Source organism: Frieseomelitta varia, unplaced genomic scaffold (genome assembly GCF_011392965.1).
Source record: "Frieseomelitta varia isolate USP_RPSP 00005682 unplaced genomic scaffold, Fvar_1.2 scaffold_428, whole genome shotgun sequence".
Taxonomy (NCBI): Eukaryota; Metazoa; Arthropoda; class Insecta; order Hymenoptera; family Apidae; genus Frieseomelitta; species Frieseomelitta varia.
In genome coordinates this window covers 808,619-827,795 of record NW_025110177.1, presented here as the reverse complement: position 1 = coordinate 827,795, position 19,177 = coordinate 808,619, and the positions used below count along the sequence as shown (strand labels likewise).

The following is a 19,177-nucleotide window of genomic DNA, read 5'->3' as shown; positions in this document are numbered from 1 at the left end:
TTTAGTCGACTCTAATTAAATTTGATCGCCGATAGCGTTAGTTCAAAGAATAATTGCTAACGCGATAAAATATACCAAATATAAGAATTCGTCGAACCTCTCAAAGTTCCCTGAACTTTTAACGCATAGATATCGAGTAATATCGGTGAAATGAATCGGTGAGGAACACGTGTTTGAAATATTTCGACGGCGCTTTATTATTCAATGTCACATACGAGAGGAAATCAAGTATTTTTAAAACAAAATACTCATACAAAATGTATAAAACTGGGGGCTTGGATTTGTACATCGATCTAATACATATAGACGATCGTTACAATAAAACGGAATCGTTAAGTACACGACAATTACATATATATATATATATATATATATATATATATATATAACGTCAACGCCTATCAACATAAAATATAAATTTTCACGCTTTCAACTCAGAGATCATGTTGCCTTCGCGCTTTCTCTATTTCACCTCGATTTTTGTGCGACTACCCGTATCGTTTCATCGCGGCACGATTCCTAAACTTTTAACGATAAGACCCTAACGTAGAGCATGGCTAGTATCACAATTCCGACAAAGTGTAGACTTCTCGCCGAACAGAAATTACGACCGCGTCTTTTTGATACGTATGCGTGCGAGTGAAACAGAAACGCTCTAATCCTCGAAAGAGGGTTAACGTCGATACACGATGTTTGCTCGTTTCTTTCTTTCTTTCCTTCTTTTTTTTTTTTTTTTTTTTTTTTTTTACACAGAAGATAAACGCTACACAGAAATAATCTCTATGTACAACAGAATCGTAAACGGTACAAATCATACAAGGATTATAAGGGAACTATATTTGCTAGGTTAGACTAACGTACGAAGCACGAAACGATGTTACGTAAGAAGTTACGATTGACTTACGCGAAACTACATCTTTCTTTCTATATAATATGATCCGCTATAAATTACAAATGTCGCTAAGTACACAATCAATAGGTACAACGAGTATGTGTCTATAGTTGATAGCTGCACGACGAAGGTCTTCGATTATACAAATCTACAACTAATTTAACTTTGTACAAAAGTGGGGTGGAGGGTGGCGCGATATCACCCTTTGCAAAATCAATCATAAGTTTGCCTAGAGTCAACAGAATTTCGTATACGCGTATCGAAGACGAAGTTTCAACTCCGTTTCAACGCACGTCTGAGGTTTTGATCTTTCGATGGCATCCGGCTAGTGGGGCCAGAAAATTTTGCGGCTGATTTCGAGTTAATCGTAAAATCGAGAGTTCGTAAAAAACACGTATGTTGATTTGACTCGCGGTCCCAGTCCGTGTTCGTTGCAAATTTTTACAGACTTTAAATCCTCGAGACTAGAAGATTTCGAAGCTTTAAGAACTCGAGGTTCCAATACTTCGAAACTTGAAGCCTTCGAGATTTCAAGATTCTCACTAATCAGCTGCTATCGAAAGAAGAAAAATTCCGGATTTCCTACAACGATATTTAACAATCTAATACAAATCTAATACTTGCTCTCGTAGAAGAGAAATGTTACTCTCGAATCTTCGAACACTCGGGCAAATTTTTCTCTTTCTCTCTTTCTATGCATAATTAACATACAAAAACAAACCAAAAAAAAAAAAAAAAAAAAAAAAAAAAAGAATCTTAGTTTAGACAGCACTATCCTACACGTTACTAACTTAAACTTCATCTATACGTCACCTAGAACGAAAGGATCATCTCAACAAAAAATCGACTCGTCTTTTCAACAACAATTTTTCGTCCGTCGTGCGTCAACACGGAGGTTACAAAGTCCCCCTCAGTTCTTTGGCCGGAAGCGAGACATGTAAAAGTCGCAGTCCGAACAGTAAATGGCGGGTTCGGTCACCTGTTTCTTCCGGCAGAGATGACACGGCGCGGTTCTCGCACTGCCACCGACCGCAGGCTTCTGCAACGAGGACGCGGATTGCGTTACTACCGCCGCGTTGCCCTTCGACATCGGCACGAAATGCATCTGTTTGCTCTGTTTCGACACCGGTGGGTGTTGATACGTCGGATACTTCATATTCGACTGTATCTGCCCGTTTTGCAACGCGTTCGGGTACGTCTGATTCGGCGCCAGAATGTTTTGCTGGTCCGGCTTCTGAGCTGGCCTCTGATAATTATCGTGCCTCTGTTGGTAATTCTGCATGCTCTGCTGTTGCGGATAGGAGGACGGCGGATTCGGCGGCGGCTGATACTGTGGAAGTGGTTGGTTCATTCTGTTCTGTTGAGAAACGGATTGATACTGGGGGTAACCCTGGTAGGAACTGTGGCTGTACTGGTTCTGATAAGGGCTGGGCGACTGAGTCGGTGGATAGGCGAACTGTTGCTGAGAGTGTTGAACGGTTATCGGGCTTGCATTGTGGCTCGCGATCCTCTGGTTCATGTTGCTGGGCTGTTGCTGCTGAGACATTTGCTTGTTCATCTGATTGTGCTGTTGCTCCAATTGGTAGTAGGTCTGATAGGAGCTCTTCTGGCACATTGCCTTCTGTTGCTGCACGTTGTTCTGCACGTATTGAATCTGAGTGGGGTAAGGGCTGGCTGGTTTCTGCGTCTGAGACAGGGGAATGCTCTGATTCCTCGGATGAGATGTCTGCGCTTGAGGATACGTTGACTGAGACTGCAGATACGGCATGTAACCATTTTGGGAATACCTTATCTGCTGCTGCAGCTGAGGAGAGTACGACGTGGGCGGTTTAGACACGTTGGGAAGCCCCGTGTAGGTGTCCCTGACAACGTCCTGCCCCTCGTTGCCGTAAGAACCGCACAGTTTCTTGTCCGACAACGATCCCACCGACTCGTTGGAATTTTGTCTCGCGAAAGTAGGCTTGATCGTGTCTGGTATCGGTATAGGATTCACGCTTCTCAACTGATCTTGATAGGGAGTCGCGGGTACGCTGTCGGCCTCGCTTTTCAACGGCAGAGTCTGCTGTTGGAATTTCGTTGCGGTGCAATTCTCTCTGTTCATCTCCGCCTCTTGAAGACTTCGAATCTCTCGAAGGACTTGGGCAGTCTCCGGTTTGTTCATCGCCGAACGGAGGACCCTCTCGAGGATCGGGTTCGGTATATAAGAGTCTTTCTCGTCGTCCTCCGCCGTCGCAACGAGAACCACTTGGTCGCAGAACGACACGCTCTTCTTCTTCCCTATTCGTCGTTTCACTTTCCTCGGCGAGATGTCGTCCTCGCTCGGCAGGATCGTCGTGTTCTGTATGGTATTCTGCATGGCCACCTCGCTGATATCGTCCTCGGGATAATCGATTGGCAGACCGTTCTCGTGCGGCAGCGTCAGAGACATCGACATGATCGCCTGATTCAATCCATTCTGCTGCGTTTGCGTGGCGTTGCTCGGAGCTGGTGTGGTTGAAATGAAGCTGTTCTGACTGGAGCTAGATTCGAAGCTCGAATTCATCAACGACTGATTCGACGAGCTCTCGGTTTTCGCAAAGCTAGTCAAATTCTCCGCGGAAAGTTTCATTGGCCTCGGCTCCTCCGCGTGTTGAACGTTGTCCGCGTGCTGCGAGGCGTCCAGCAACGGAGAAGGAGAAACGCCGTTCTGCTTCGTCGGAATCTTCTGATCAGGCTCAGATTTCGCGGCCGGTTGCAGCTTGATCTGCTCGAATCTAGCGGCCATGTCTTTGACGGAGGACACCACTCTCGGACAATCGGTCACGTCGCGACTGGACTGATCGTAGCTTTGACCGAGGCTGTTCATCATCAAATCGCTCGTTCTCCTAGCGATCGTCGGCCCAGAGATCGTAGGACCGGACGATCTAACCTTCGAGACATCCTGCTCGAGAGAACCCTGCTTCTTCATCCTCCTCTCCGCCTGTTTGGCCTGCAGTTCGCGCAGCCAAGTCTCTCCGGACGATTTCTCTTCGTCCTCCTGTTCCTCGGATTTCTTCTCGTCTCTCGGAGCCTCACAGGTTAGGATCTGATCTCGCTTCATTTGCAACTGGGAGAGTAAGCCGCCAATATGTTGATTGTCCAGCTGCTGCTGACGCTGTTGCATAGACACAGCTTGTTGTTGCTGCTGCTGCTGCTGCTGATACTGCTGGTACTGTTGTTGTTGCTGGTACTGATGCTGGTACTGTTGCTGCTGATACTGTTGCTGATCCTGAATGTGATTGGAACTTTCGTCAATGGGTGGCGGAGGCGGTGGAAAGTCCTCGCTGGCTTGTCTCGAGTGAGACACAGAATGAATGGAAGGATACGGCGGAGGAGGGAAATCCTCGCTGGGTTGCCTCGAATGGGAGACATTGCCGTTTTCGGGATACGGAGGCAAAGAGTCTAGCTGATTCGGCTGTTTCACGGGGCTCTGTTCGTTGTGCACGTCCGCCCTGGTAACCACGAACGTGGGCTCGTACAGGATCCCGTTCGCATACTGCACCACGTCGTCCTGAATTCTAGGTTTGCTGTTGTAGTTCGACGGACAAGACGTTGCCACGTTCCCGCCGTTTTGCTCGATGCCGTAAGAAGGCAGAAAGGGGAGTGAGTGAGACTCGGACGAGTAATCGGTGTAGCTGGATGTTCGATTAGCACCGCCGGTCGAGTTTGCCGCGTTCACGTGATTCCAGTACGTCCCGTTCTGGTCCTGAGACGGATTCGACGAACACTGACTCTCTGACGTTGAGTAGACCGATTTCTCCGGCTGTTGCTCGTTGTGCACTTCGCCCGAACACTTAGACTTGCTAAGCTGAGAAGTGGTCCTGAGCGGAGGTGGCGGAGGGACCTTCGCCACGTGTAACACTTTGCCGGCACTGCCGTGGAAGCTCTTCCTCATCAGGCGACTTCTCTCCAAGTTTGGATTGCTGGTGCTGCTGCCCGAGCTGCCGTTACTGTTCCCAGTAAACTCTAGATGTCCCTCGGACAGATAACCACTCAGAGACTGGCACACCTCGTTGCCCTTCAAACCAACGCTGGAATCGTCCACCGACTGCTTCGGTAAAGCGTTCGAGGTCCCCTCCACGCTCACGTTCGTCTGTCCGTCCTGGCCTTCTCGCAGATCCGGCATGCTCCTGTTCTTCCTCTTGATCAACCCACCCATCAACAGCTTCCTTCGAATTTTGTGCTGTTTCTTGCCTTGTTTCTGCTCGCCGTTCGACGTGCTGTTCGATTGGACGTTACGCGCGTTATTAGCGATCGTGTCGGTCTCCTTCGATTTCTCCATTTTGGCGCCTTTCGGCGCAATAGACGATCGAGAGGGGGCGACGGAGAAGTCTTTGGAGACGTTCTTGTTCCTCTCCTCGCTTCGAGCTCGTTTCTTGTCCTTCTTGTCGTCGTCGCAACGTTTCGTACGACTGAACAGACCCGTCCTCTGTATCGGTCGATCGTACAGCATGTACTCCTCGTCCTCGATTACGTTCACGGCGGTCGCCTTGCTGCGCAGGGTCTTCTTTTTTGGCAACGTGGCGTAGATCTCGATGCTCTTGGTGGCCGGCTTGTCGGTAGTTGCGGACGGGGGATTCACTAAAAGTTCACGGCTATTTTGTCGGGAATGGTTCCCCTTGTCTCTGGAACTTTGTCGAGAGTGCTGGCTGGATTTGCTGTTCTCTCGCGAGTGTCTTCCTTCCGGCGCACCTTCTGAAACGCAAACGTACATTTGTATATTAATATTATAAATCGATCTATTAATCCTGCAGACTTTTGCATGTGCAAAATTTACTTTCGACAGAAGCAGAACGAAAATGACGTACAGACAGGATTAAAATTGAAAAGTTTAATTATAATTATCATAATCTTCTTCAGCCTTTCATTCTAAATTTAGTATTTTACTTGTATTCATGCTCTCGAAGAATAATTTTGAAATAATATATGTAATTCTTTTAACAATTCACCTTCTTTTTCACCGTTAACTGTCGCCTGTTCCTGCAACATTCTTCTGTGCAAACTCCTGGTCCTCATCACGCAAGTATTGTGCTTCATCCTGGCTGTTCTGATGGTGTGAGGGTTGTTATACGGTGCGTCCATGGCGGCTCTGGCTTTGCTGCTCGCGGCGCTGCACAAAGCGACCGCGGTGCTGAGGTCGCCCGCATCCTCGGCAGCTCGGGATTTGTCCAAAAGAGCGTCGGTCTCCTTGCACAGGCGTTCACAGTCGTCGCCTGAGGAAGCTTGGTAGCCTTCCGGGATCTGGGCAAGCTATGTTAAGTAAATCGATTTAACTCTACCGTCTCTTTCGTTAATAGTATTGCAATTTTGTGAAAAGAATTTCAAGGTTGCACTTGACACAACCAACGAAGAAGGATTGAGAATATTTTAATACTTCGCGTAGATGTGTCTGATAGTCTGTATTATATATATTAGGTCATATGCAGACATATATATAATGTTTTGATCTAACAACAGGATAACAATCGTTTCGTGTTCGATACACGAGTGCCTGACGTATTCTCTAACGTTGAGAAATCACTTTTCCAGAAAACGGAAGAGTCATCTCATTCTTAATATTAAAGAGTCGTACCACCTTTCAGCGTAGTTTAAAATAACACGCACCTGTAGATTATGCTTCAGCCCTTGCTGCAGCGGAAGGCTGTCCGTGGAGGACAAAGAATACGAGTCGTATCCGGCGTCGTAATGGCCGCTGCTGCTGCTAGAAAGTTCGCCAGACTTGCTGGTCGGGCTCTTCGGCACGCCCGAGTTCCTCTGCATCTTGTTCACGATGTACAAGTACGGATTGTCCATCGTTGTGGAGGAACTCGAGGACGCGCTGTTCCGATCGCCGGACCAGTTCCCGGAATCACGTCTCCGCGGTACGTTCAAGTGATCAGGGATACTGATGGCGTCCTGCGGCGTCGAGCCAGCGCTCAGGCTGCGCGTCAGTTGCATTTGCTGCTTCTTCTGTTGCTGCATCACGTTCTCCACCGCGCGTCGGCTGATGTACTTCGACTCCGCTTCACCGTCGACGGTGTCAACGCCCTTCAAACAGAAAATTTAGGTTCGTCGGATAAAAAAATAAAATAAAATAGAAAATTGTAAAAAACAAACTTTAACAAAGTTCCTTCCCATTGAATTACGGTAACCTGACAAACAGATCGCTGACGTACGAAGAAACTTGCCTGATTTCCAAAGATGTTGTTCTGAATATCCGTCAGATTCTGATAGTCACTGTAGATTCTGCGTTGCGTGTAAGGGTGAGGGGGACTGTCGGGATTCGGTGTGATGGCACGTCTGGCAGTACTATTGATCAATGGTTTCTCCGGGCTGGGCGTGATCGATCGCCGAACGTTGTTCTTCGGCGGTGTTTTCAGTCCATTTCCATTCGGGAAAGGCGTCACGGTTTTCGGCGCGTTTTCCGTGTTCACCGGCGTTCCGCCAGGAGTTGCGTAGAGCAGAAGTAACGGCTGATATCTGCCTCTTCTGCACTTCTCCACCACCTGCTCCCAACGCGGCCCGATTTCCTTCACAGTCGCGTCGTCGAAGTAAATCCACACCTGAGACGAAATAACGCAGTTTCAAAAAAAAAAAAAAAAGGAAAGAATGATTTACTCTGCGAGATTGATTTCATCGATTTGCTAAACAACTAGTTTAATATACTTAATTAAGTAAGCGATTTAATTAAATTTTTAGGAAACCATTTAATTTATCTGTAGCCCCAGTGTGGGAATTAATATTATTTGTATGTGATTTATGGATAAAATATTACGACGATTTAATCCAATTTTAAAGGAAATGTTTTTATCTACGGAATTAATTTTATTTGATAAATAAATTGTTTATATATAAGTTCTTAAATCACTTGTTTCATTGAGTGATTTCAACGATTTAATTTATTTGTGCCTCAGTATGAAAATTGACGATATTACATGTGATTTATGGATAAAATGACGTGATAATGGTGCAAGCATTCTCATGACAACAATCTGATGTAAATGAGTTGAATGAAATTCAAAGTGGCGCGTTAAAAATTTCAATTCAAAGAGAAGGGAAGATTTGTCGTTGTTGATTTTCACAGTGAGAAAATCAAATCCTACAGCCGAATGAAATTTTCTTCCGACATTTAAAATTTGCGACAGCTTCTAAACATTTTGGCAAAATCGAATCTAGCGAAAATCCACTGGAATCGCGTGAAACGTGCAACGTAACGTACAGCACGCTAACCTTCAGTTTAGTGTGGAAAAAGAAAGTGGAGTAGTGTTTTCCATAATACGTGACTACTCCGACGAGATTGTGCACGGTCGAGGCACCCCATCGGGAGTCCACCACGCTGTGGAAAACATCGCTCAATCTGAGGGACGTTCCCACGGTTGCGAAAACGTCCATGATATGCTCCAACGATGGCCGTTCGCTGTCCCACACGACACCGACGGAAACGATTTCCGGTCGGTTCATCAGGGTCCGGCAGATTTGGATTTTCGCGCCGCACGAGCTCTACGAACGAAAAATAAAACGTACAGTTAAAAACAACGAAAAGCAACATCAAAGCAAAATAATGCACATTCAAACGAGCGATCGAAACATCAAAGAATCTATACTGTTCACAAAAATCAGAGGATATTTCGAAATGAATATGAAGCGATAAAAAAAAAAAAGAAGCATTTGATTTTTTTTTTTTTTTTTTTTTCTTAACCACTTGCGCTGGCAACTGATTGCGGACCGTAACGAGCGACCAAATCGCATATAACAATTCGTCGCTTTTTTTTTTTTTTGAACTCGTCGGTATGACAGGAATTATTGACAAGCAATAAATTTATTATTTGTTTTGCCTATTTTGTTTCGCTTAAATATACTTAGAAAACTGAGAAAATATTTTGCTTATGTATTATTATTATATTTAAAGCTGTGAAAGCAATTTTGAAACAAAAAATTCGCGACGTGCGTGGCGCGTCATTCAAGCGCAAGAGATTCGACAAAAGCATCAGAAATGTAAATGACAAGTCAAAGAAAGTTGTTTTTATTCAACAAAAAAAAAATTTTTCGTTTCTTTTTGTCGCTTGATATTCATTTCGAAATATCCCCTAATTTTTGTGAGCAGTATAGATCTATCGTGATAATTCATCGGTATCACAGTTCATCGTTATTCAACAGCCAATTAAACGACATAACTCCCAAATTTCGTTCGTTCTACGATTACTAATCACGATCCACGACGGTGATCGTTGATTATTTCGTCTGCCAACTGCAGAGTTTCGCGGATTGCGTTTCGGATTCTATGCGGGTGAATCGGCGCAGCATCCGCGTAGCCAAGCAAATAGCCGGCAGCGCTCGAACGATAGTTATCGTTCCACTTCAAAGAGAAAGTCCGCGGGATATTAATTCGAAGAAAGGCCAAAGTAGAACGTGCCCGATGTTGCGTCGGGCGCGGATGAATCAAACGCGGGTCGCCGCTGTTTCTGAACTGTTCTCTCAAGTTGCGGGCTTAAGAATCGTTCGAGAGACGATGCGATGATTGCGCGTGCACGAGAGGAAAGTCGATTTAGTGATGAAAATCGAGATTACTCACCGGGCAGTCCCTGATGTCGCCCATGCCTCCGGCTCGCCGCAATAGCTGGCCGAACAGATCCGGACTCGTTCGAGAATTCGGCGGCGTTTGCCGCGCCTGCGACGTCAGCGCTGACGCTGACACGTAATGAACCATCTGCAAACAGATTTCGAACGTATTACATATGAGCGAATGAATATTTTCGTGAATTCAAATTCATAGACACGAGATTCGTACGCGAAAGAAGCGGAAGCGAGAGTAGTGTAAGTGATACAAAAGTTGAATATTGTATATTAAGATATATTTTTCACATATAATACTGAAAAAAAAATCCATTAATTATCTCCAAGTGAAATAATAAAAAATTGAAAAAACACGTGTTTGTAAAAGATATTTTTGTTTTATCATGTGACCACCCTATATTACCGATAATTAATGCTTAATTAATGAATTAATAACGTAATACTGTCATTTGAATAAATCTTTATTTAAATTGATGATTAATAATGCGATCGAAACCGAAACGAAAATACGAGTTCAATTAGTCACTGCTGTAGATAGCGTTTCAATACCTAAATTTTATGAAAATCTGTATTTTACAGAGAACGAGAAAGAATCGAAATATCCAAATGAAGATATATTCCATCTTACGGAAAACTGCTTCAAATAAGTTTCGTTTTCTCGCGAAATAACACCCGTAACATTCCATTTGGAGTAATCCACCAAAGGTCCAATTAATATCCAATTAATTTCTCTTATTTTCCGAGAAACAAAAGTTTCGCGCGCATGATGTCCTCTGTGTTCTACAACCGTTCCATCGAGCGCACACGAGCAGCCAGCTGGTAAAAGCGATCGGCCATGACCGATACCAGATTGCAATGAGTTTCACGTTTTTTTTTTTTTTTTTACAATCGCAGCTGACACGAAGGGAGAACCAACTCCACCCACATGAGCTGTTCGTGGCCTGTGCTCGATTATGCTCGCACCGCGGCTCTGGATCATGCTCGAAAGAGCACCGCCGCTGCTTTTGTTCCTACTCTGCATTAGGAAACGTCCACTTTTTTCTTTCTATCCCGAACACGGCGATTAGGAAACACGTTAATTCGCTTTGATACATATCGCGCGGATCTCAATCGCTGATTAATTTTTTATCTTCCCTGGCTCGATTCAGCTGCTGCAGTTTCTCGTTTGCAACGATAGAGAAAGAAAGTAGGATTATAGAGAAAGAAAGCTAGGGTTACTTAATAATAATGTCGATAATTTATTTTATTACGTTTCTTTTGGAAATTTTCCTTGGAATTAATTTTCGCCGTAACTCGCATTTGTGGAATTTCAGTAACTTTAATAGTGTGAAAATCCTATTAAATTCAAACTTAGAAGAATGCCAACACCACAGAAACCCAAAGACAGAAACACGGAATCAACGCAAACATAAACCTGACTTCTCAAAATGACATACAAAAAGTATTAAAATATCTCAAAAACATAAACTACCACACACATATCTAATGGCACTCGCTGTCGATGTGACGTTAAAGGAAAATAGAAGAAGAAGAAGAATAGTGTGAAAATTTAGTAATTTCAGTAAAATGGAACAAAACAGTAAGTTTCGAAAAAGGTAGAAGACAAATTGCAACTTTGGCGAGTTCTCAGCAAATTGCATATATTCTCCAGAAAGATGAAAAAGTTTCAAAAGATTAGTCTTAAAAAAATCTCGTAACAGCGAAGCTGACAGCGTGACTTTCGTACGACAGAAAGCCACAGAGCTCGCGAAAGGAGAGGGATAAAAAAAAAATTTAGTCGAGCGCAGATTTGTCGGATGAAAGGGGGAAAAAAAAACGAAAGCGGGTTCGAAAGGTGCGAAATTCTCAGAAAATTGTACAATTTTATCAGTGAAAACAGAGCGACTGCCACGAAACACGACTTTCGTTATTGCGTTTGTTCGAGGCTAACGCTCTTCGTCTTGCATCCTTATCGAAACTTCGCCACGAAGTAATACCACGTTGCTAACTAGAAATTTAATTAACGCTTCCATGTACACCGTGAGATATAATGTTCACTCCCACGATAAAGAACTTCTCTCGTGCCCGCTTCTTCCCTCCATGTTCTTTGTTAACTCGTTTAATAAATTCATAATCAATGCGGCCGTTTAAACTCGGGACGAATAAAACCCTAAACTATAAACCTTAGACCCAGGTTCACCTTGTATGAATTATGGTACGTTTCATATGGTATATTTCAAACGTGCCGTGTGAGTTTGAAGAGCGTAATTGAACTAACAACGATGAAAAATTGACCATCATTTAAATTGCTATAACCTCGCAACGAAAAATCATACGACGATCGACTTGGTCTTGTATTTTTAAAGCGTTTCTTAAAGTCGTATTTTTCGTTACTTTTTTCTTTTAAAGAAGTTGGTATTCTTTGTTATTAATGACGATCGACAATTATAGCAAGAGGAATTCTCAATTGTGAAACAAATGAAATAATTGTACTAATTTATAATAATATCAAATATAAAACTTTCTTGTCCATATTAACTCAACTTTTGGTCACTCAAGGAAAGTAAATGAATTAAAAATATTTCACGCATCGTGCAAGAGAAAGAGCTCTCGATCGATTGAAACAATTTCCTCGATCTGACATGTAACAGACAATTTTTCACGACTTCGTATAAGAGTTACTCAGCTCGAACGCGCGGTGCTTGAAAATTGTAAATTGTAAACCCGAGTGACAAGAACGTGGAGAGCTAATAATCGAGAGTTTCACTTTCCTCGCCGAGCCGGAAATAATCAACCTCGTCGAACGAGGGAGCAGTTCATGAGAAACGCGATAACAGTTGCACGGGCATGCAGCACTCACGATGATTAAATCTGGTAAAACACGGATCAAACAAGAATATAATTCCTCCATCCCCTCTTTTCCTTTGTCATTAGATATTCTCCTTGTCAATTCACTTTTCTCTTTTTTTATCACGTGAAATTGGTCCCCGAAATGTGTAAACGTCGCGTATAACAAGTCCTTTAACCTTAGAAAAACACGATCAGACTAGAAAATGTCCCGATGTCAGGAACTGAAAAGGAAACTGCGTGGAGAGCAAGTCTATCAATGCATATTAGAGTAAAGCGACTAGCATGAAAAACCGGTTTCGTTCAATTAGCCCGCGATTCAAAGATGTTGCGCGTCTTGCACAGCGAAAGCTGTAAAAGGACTGATCGAGTCCTCGAGGTTGGAGGAAATCTTCGTTTAATGGCTCAAAAAATGAATGGCAGACGATTTCTTCCTGCTAATAGGTTCGATGTAATCTTTCTTTGCTGCAGCAAGAGCTGGTCGCGTTGGTCGAGCCCGGTTGTTGGCGTAAATTACGTTGGTCGAATTTGTTTTAATAGCGGAACAGCTGTGCTCGTGCAGCAACTGCGCGCGGTTAACGAGCTATTATTGATCAACAGTCGAGAATAATAACGAGGTAAACAGGAAATTTCATCCCGGGTTGTCTGTGGAGAACACGACATTACGTTCTTTAATGGCCAGAATCTTGATTCTCTCCTTTAATTAAATCTAATTCGTTTAAGAGTAAGAATTTTTGTAAGAGTCGAAACTAGGAGCGTAAATCACCTGTTGCGAAATTAAACGTCCAATGATGGTCTCGCGAGATAAGAATTTTCAAAACAATGCAGAGAAATTTCTTTTCATTTCCTAGTTGGTTTGCTATATCAATTTTTTTTTTTTTTTTTTTTTTGAAAGATGAAATTAAATACTAACTCTTTCAAATCCGAGAAATAAATCAAACCAAGCCAAACCATTGGCGCGAACAATATTTCTTCATTTCTTATTTTTAACTAAATCAAATTTTTTTCACTTCCTATTTTTAATACAATTCAAATACCATTTTGACATTCAATAATTTAAATAAAATTGAACATCCCTCTCCAGTGTCAAAAATAATTATTAGATGATATTAGTCATCCAATAATTGGAATTGATTCCACGAATCTGTATCAGTGAATCCCCATTTTACAAGCTCACTATCAATTCCAAGTCGCCACACACTCTGCCAATTATGTATCAAGTTTAGTGTACGAAACGCCATCGCCCAATCCAACCCATACACCCTCAAAATCCACCCTCTTCCGTTCCTGTTGGTCGTTCGTGACCAATGAGCCATCAAATCCCGATCAGCTAATCCGTTTACACGACGCAACTCGATCGCTCAGTATCTTGACGCGCTTAGGCTTCTTAGCTAAGTCGCTTAAATCGCTTAAACCCTTATCCGCTAGCCAGAGGGGCTAACTTTTTGTTTACCAACCCTCGTCCGTCAGCCTCGAGTATCTGGACCGGCCTCGATCTCATGGTTTTCACGGGAACGTGATGAACGTGCAAACCATTGGGAAATTCCTACGTGAGAGCTCTAAGCTTTCAGAGTCAATTACATACGTTATTTTATATTTTATTTACCAATATATTATTTATTAATAATATTATAATATATATTTATTAATAAAATATTATAATATATATATATAAATATATAAAAATATATAAAATATTATAAAATATATATATAAAAATGTATAAAATATTATAAAATATATATATAAAAATATATAAAATATAAAATATATATATAAAAATATATAAAAATATATAAAATATTATAAAATATATATATAAATATATAAAATATTATAAAATATACATATTATATTATAATTAATAAGTAATATATTATTTATTAATATTTATTTTATAATTTACTACAATATTTATTCTATTATTTAATATTTATTTCGGCATTTGCGTGCTTTCGTGTTCAATTGGGTGCAAGCATGTAACAAAACTTTGAATCTTATAGAAGAAACACTTCGTTGGAAAGAGTCTGTGCTGATATCTTTCATCGGCGCTGTTGTAATTTTATATATTTCTGAAGAATTTCAGAATTCAAAAAGATTATAAAAAAATCGCGGTATATATTCGAATGCACGCCAGAAATAAAAAAAAAAAAAAAAAAATGAATGAATAAAAATAGAGAAATGAAAAAATTCCCGTTCTAGAACTTTCTAGAACTCAGCTTTCGACACAGGTATTTTTCGTTCTCTAAACTTTCAGAGTTAAGTAAACAAAAGGCTTCGTAAAATATTTATTCATCCATTCTATAACATTTATCTCAGAATTTACGAGCCTTTGCGCTTAATTCGATGCAAGCATCTAAACGTAATAAAATTTGGAATCCTATGGAAGAAACACTTCGTTGAAAAGCAAAGGTGCATGCCGATATTGTGATCTTTCACCATTCTTGCACGATCATCTGCATTTTCGAAAAATTTCAGAATTCCAGTATTGAAAAATCCTCGAACAGAATTATACAGAAAATATCCAAAAATCACGCACGCTACAACTAAAATCAAGAAACGAGAAAACCTCGAGTTCGAACTCGAGTTTCTCAGCTTTCGATACCTGAACACAGGTATCCTTCGTCTTTATATTCAGGTGAATTCTCCTTCTTTTCATTCACCGGGCCGCAACCCAGACCTATCCCAAGCCCTCCAGTTAGAAAATTCTACCTGAGATCAGTTTCTTTCGAGATCGTTTCTCGACGGGTCCACCTGCGTTAGGCTACGTGAGAAAAGTAACGTCGCAAGGAGAGATCGTGCGGGCAGATGGATCGAGCGGAGCGGTTGCAGAGAAAGAGGGAGGAGTAAACTATTCTTTGGACCATCCTTGAAACGTAATGGTACGTTTCGCAAGAAACGTATTTTCCGCGAGCCGCACGCTATCGAAAGATTCTGCATTGCATACATTATGTGTACACAACGTACATATGTATATAAAGATGTAGAGATGGAGTTTTTTTAAAAAACGAATGGACGACGATGGTTTCGTGAATTGAAGCGTGCTGGTGACACAGAAAATTACCGTTACTTGACGATTATATTAATTACAGGGCTAATGACTTGGTAAAAAAAAACTAAGACTGAAGAAAGTATAGTATTTAGTAGTATTTAGTATTTAATAGTGATCGAGCTTCTTCAATTTCATATATTTAATAATTATGAATTTAATACTTGCGTAATTCTTCGACTGTGTCGTTGCACTGTGATCAAGCTTCTTTTCATCAATTTTTCGTGTATTTAATAACTGTAAATTTAATACTTGCGCAATTTGACAGCTATTGTCGTTGTGATCAGGCTTATTTTTATCAGTTTCGCGTACTGAATAAATGCAAATTTCATACTGGCGAATTTGTACGTCCACGCGTCTTTATCTGATACTTCGCAGTGATTTCTCACAAATTTTATTGTCTAGGCATTCGCAGCGTTTCAAAATGCAGATTTTACGTTGTTAAATAATATAACTGAACGTACGATTTCGAAAGGATCGTAAGAATATAAAACGACGAGACGTGATCACAATCGTACAGAGAAATGATCTTCGTTATCTCGCCCGAGACTTATTGTTAGATACTGAAAATTCGAATATCCCCTGAATTACGCAAATCCCAATTAAAATGGTCAAACGAACGTCGCGACGAAAGTTAGCTTCGTTCGATCACGGTTCGTTTCCCTTTGAGGGAATACCATCGCTCGTTAATCCTTGGAGGCACGCAATTTTAAAGGAAAAAAGAAACCCTACCTGCACGGAATTTTTTTTAATATAAAAAGAGGAAAGACACGTTTATTTCCATTATTAAACAAAAAATATTTCTTAAAATAATATTTAAATAAATTCTTAAAAATATTTAAATATTTAAATAAATTCTAAAAAATATTTAAATATTTAAATAAATTCTAAAAAATATTTAAATAAATTCTAAAAAATATTTAAATATTTAAATAAATTCTAAAAAATATTTAAATATAAAATATTTAAATATTTAAATAAATAAATTCTAAAAGAATTTAAATAAATTTATATTTAATTAAATCTTGTAACATTTAAATAACGTTTCAAATGAAATTCACTGAATGCCATCATTAGGTGGGTCAAATAATATTCCGCCATGCATTAAATGTCAAAAAAAAAAAAAAAGAAAAATATATGGTACAATTTTAAATCGACCTAACATCAACTGACCTGTGTAAAAGGCAGAGGCTCCGAGGTCGCGCCGCACGCTCCGCAAACGCTTTGCTCGACCAGCGTCATGGCGAACTTCTGATGCGGCACGCAGTGTCTCGCGCTGCACATGTCTTCCGCCTCCCCGCTCGCTATGTGAAGATGTATACGCAGAAGAATGTTCTCCTGCAACAAATCGCACATATTTTCTCTTATATCGCCGGTGTATATCCAAGATGACGCGCCGCTGAGAATAGAAGAGTCCTTGTTAATCGACTGCAATTGCAATTCCAGTGAGCAAACCAAGCAGGATGCGCGTTCTTCTATACGCTTGATTTATCCACACATTTTAACGATCATTTCTGCTTGAAATGGCTTGGCCAATTGCGAGAAATTTTTCCATTTTCAGACGCTGGATTTTCGCGAAGTGTTTGACCATCTCAAAACGATACAGATACGTGCAAAGCGTGTCGTTGACGATCGACACGATACACGACTAATTGTGAGTTCTTCTGTCTCTAAACTTTGTGAATGAATTTTGAAAATTATTTGAACGCTTATATAAACGTTCTTCGGAGCGAAAGGGTTAACCATTTGCACAGACGACATTTTTAAATTGCCAGTTAAATTGCAAAAAAAAGGAAAGAATAATTGAAAAAAATAATTCGGGGTGTAAAGGGTTTTGTTTCGAGTTTGATGCGAAATTTTTATTGATTTATCGCGCGAAGTTTTCGATTTTACGGGCTGAGTTTCATCTTCAGTAACTTTGAAACTGTAGAAATTTAAGTGACTTGAGCGAAAAGATATTTCGCCAGAAAATATACATAATTTTATAACGTATGTATTTTTACGATTTACGTAATTTTATAATTTACGTAGCAAGACTGTACCCTTATGACAATTCAAAAAAAAACCGAGTGGTTTTGACTTTTCGACTTCTGATTAATTTAGTCTAGACTAGTTAGTTTGAAAGATGTGTGGAGGATTTATGCGAGAAGAGTACAGGAAAGGGAAAAAAAGTTGGGAACCGTTGTGTTCTAGATTCTCAAAAAAAATCTACAAAATTTCTATTACAATTACACGAACGTTCTGCAGCGTTAATATTTTTCATTTTACATCGTTCGTTAAAAATCAACTGAAACTCGTAGACAGAGAAATTCAAAAAATTCAAAGATAGTAACACGACGAAATATGCGTCATACTAAGCAACGAGCCAAGTCCACTAAGCGCAGTTGCAGTCGTTTCTCGCGGTGGATCAAATATTTCGATTCGATATAGAGAATAAAATACTCCAAGGCCAACGATCGCAAATCAGCAGCGTGTCTGATTGTGAGTCAGTTAATTACCGACTGAGCGAAACAGATTCCATTCGGCCGCGAGTGCTCTCTGAAAGCCAGAGTGCCCCAGATAGCGAAACATCACGCCTGGTCGCGTGTGCCTTTGCGTTTATTACACTCTCGAGGACTCGCCACGTTACATTCGTTTCATCTAGCTGGAGAGCTGCGTGTCGACACACAAACGGCTGAACGTGACTCCGGTGTAAACGAGAAAGTGAACACCCACCAAAGAGAGAAAGAGAGAGAAAGTCTGCGTGTTTGCTCAGGCTTACCTATGAACGCGTTACAGCAATCCGCGATGCAGGGGAGAGGGAGAACTGGTTTGCACGATGGAACAACATTCAGGGATCGCAAACCGCTTGGAAAATCGAAGGAAATCGCGACACACGTCGCCGGGAATCTGAATGTCGAAACGAAGATATTGACGGCGAGAGATTAGTGGCCAATCGTTCCTCTGAATAGTCAAAAACAAACGTCATCGCGAGATTCGTTGAAGATTTGTGCAAATTTAGACTGTGTTCTTAATAGATCTTGACCTCTTCAGGCACGATTTAATTTCTTTTCTTTTTTTTTATTTAGGTTAGACGAAAGTGATTTAATTTTTAATCATTTCATGGTGAAAGTAATTCAAGAAATAAAAGAAAAACAAAATAATAAATAATAAATAGTAGATTTAGTTTCAAATCGCTAATAATCCGTACAAACATTTCATGCGACTAAGAAAAGAAAGAGTTACGTTCACATGTATAGTCAACGAACATTATTTGTCATTTACGAATGAAGAGATTTCATACATTCCATTTTTGTCGTGACATTTTTGAGGATTCTTCAGTTCTTTATTTTTAAGACAGTGACTTATAAATCTAGTTCGATTTCAGGTACGACTTTATTAATCCAACTTTTGGATTTGGTTGTTCACGTAGAAAATTTTTTGAGCTAGGTCATTTCTTTTCAATTATTGATGGACAGTAGGACATTTACCTAGGACACTTACATCTTTGACCTCAGCTTGAACCTCAGTTAAATATTATTTTCTCTTTTTCATCGCAATCTGGCACAACACTATAACAAATTATACGTTTCGTATATAATACATAGTTGAACGAAATGTCCAATGATAAGAGAAATACCACTAGAAACGATCATCATGTATGTTTATTAATTTCTTATAAAATTAATTAATATTGGAAATAAACCATTGAAACCAAATATATTTTATACATCGTATATTACATTTCTTAAAGCCCAGCGACATTTTTCAAGGAACTAAACAATTTTAACAGTCGCGCTATTTGCACGTCGTCAATATCGTACGTTAAGATTTTTGTCTCGGTTACTGAGCAATTCCGT

General features: G+C 40.6%; 1 protein-coding gene across 6 annotated transcripts in view; it reads right to left on the bottom strand.

Annotated features, from left to right (window-relative positions):
* Positions 1 to 172: 172 nt before the first annotated feature.
* Positions 173 to 19,177, bottom strand: part of LOC122531946 — a 125,966-nt gene continuing 106,961 nt past the window's right edge. For 5 of the 6 annotated variants that reach the window (XM_043660285.1, XM_043660287.1, XM_043660286.1 and 2 more), the window contains 7 exons: positions 16,512 to 16,676; positions 9,462 to 9,596; positions 8,120 to 8,389; positions 7,078 to 7,452; positions 6,515 to 6,937; positions 5,860 to 6,160; positions 173 to 5,605 (listed from right to left, as the gene is read on the bottom strand). In XM_043660285.1, the coding sequence (XP_043516220.1) occupies positions 1,803 to 5,605; positions 5,860 to 6,160; positions 6,515 to 6,937; positions 7,078 to 7,452; positions 8,120 to 8,389; positions 9,462 to 9,596; positions 16,512 to 16,676 (5,472 nt within the window). In that variant the 3' untranslated portion in view covers positions 173 to 1,802. The remainder of the gene's footprint in view (positions 5,606 to 5,859; positions 6,161 to 6,514; positions 6,938 to 7,077; positions 7,453 to 8,119; positions 8,390 to 9,461; positions 9,597 to 16,511; positions 16,677 to 19,177) is intronic. The other variant, XM_043660288.1, reaches the window with a different exon arrangement.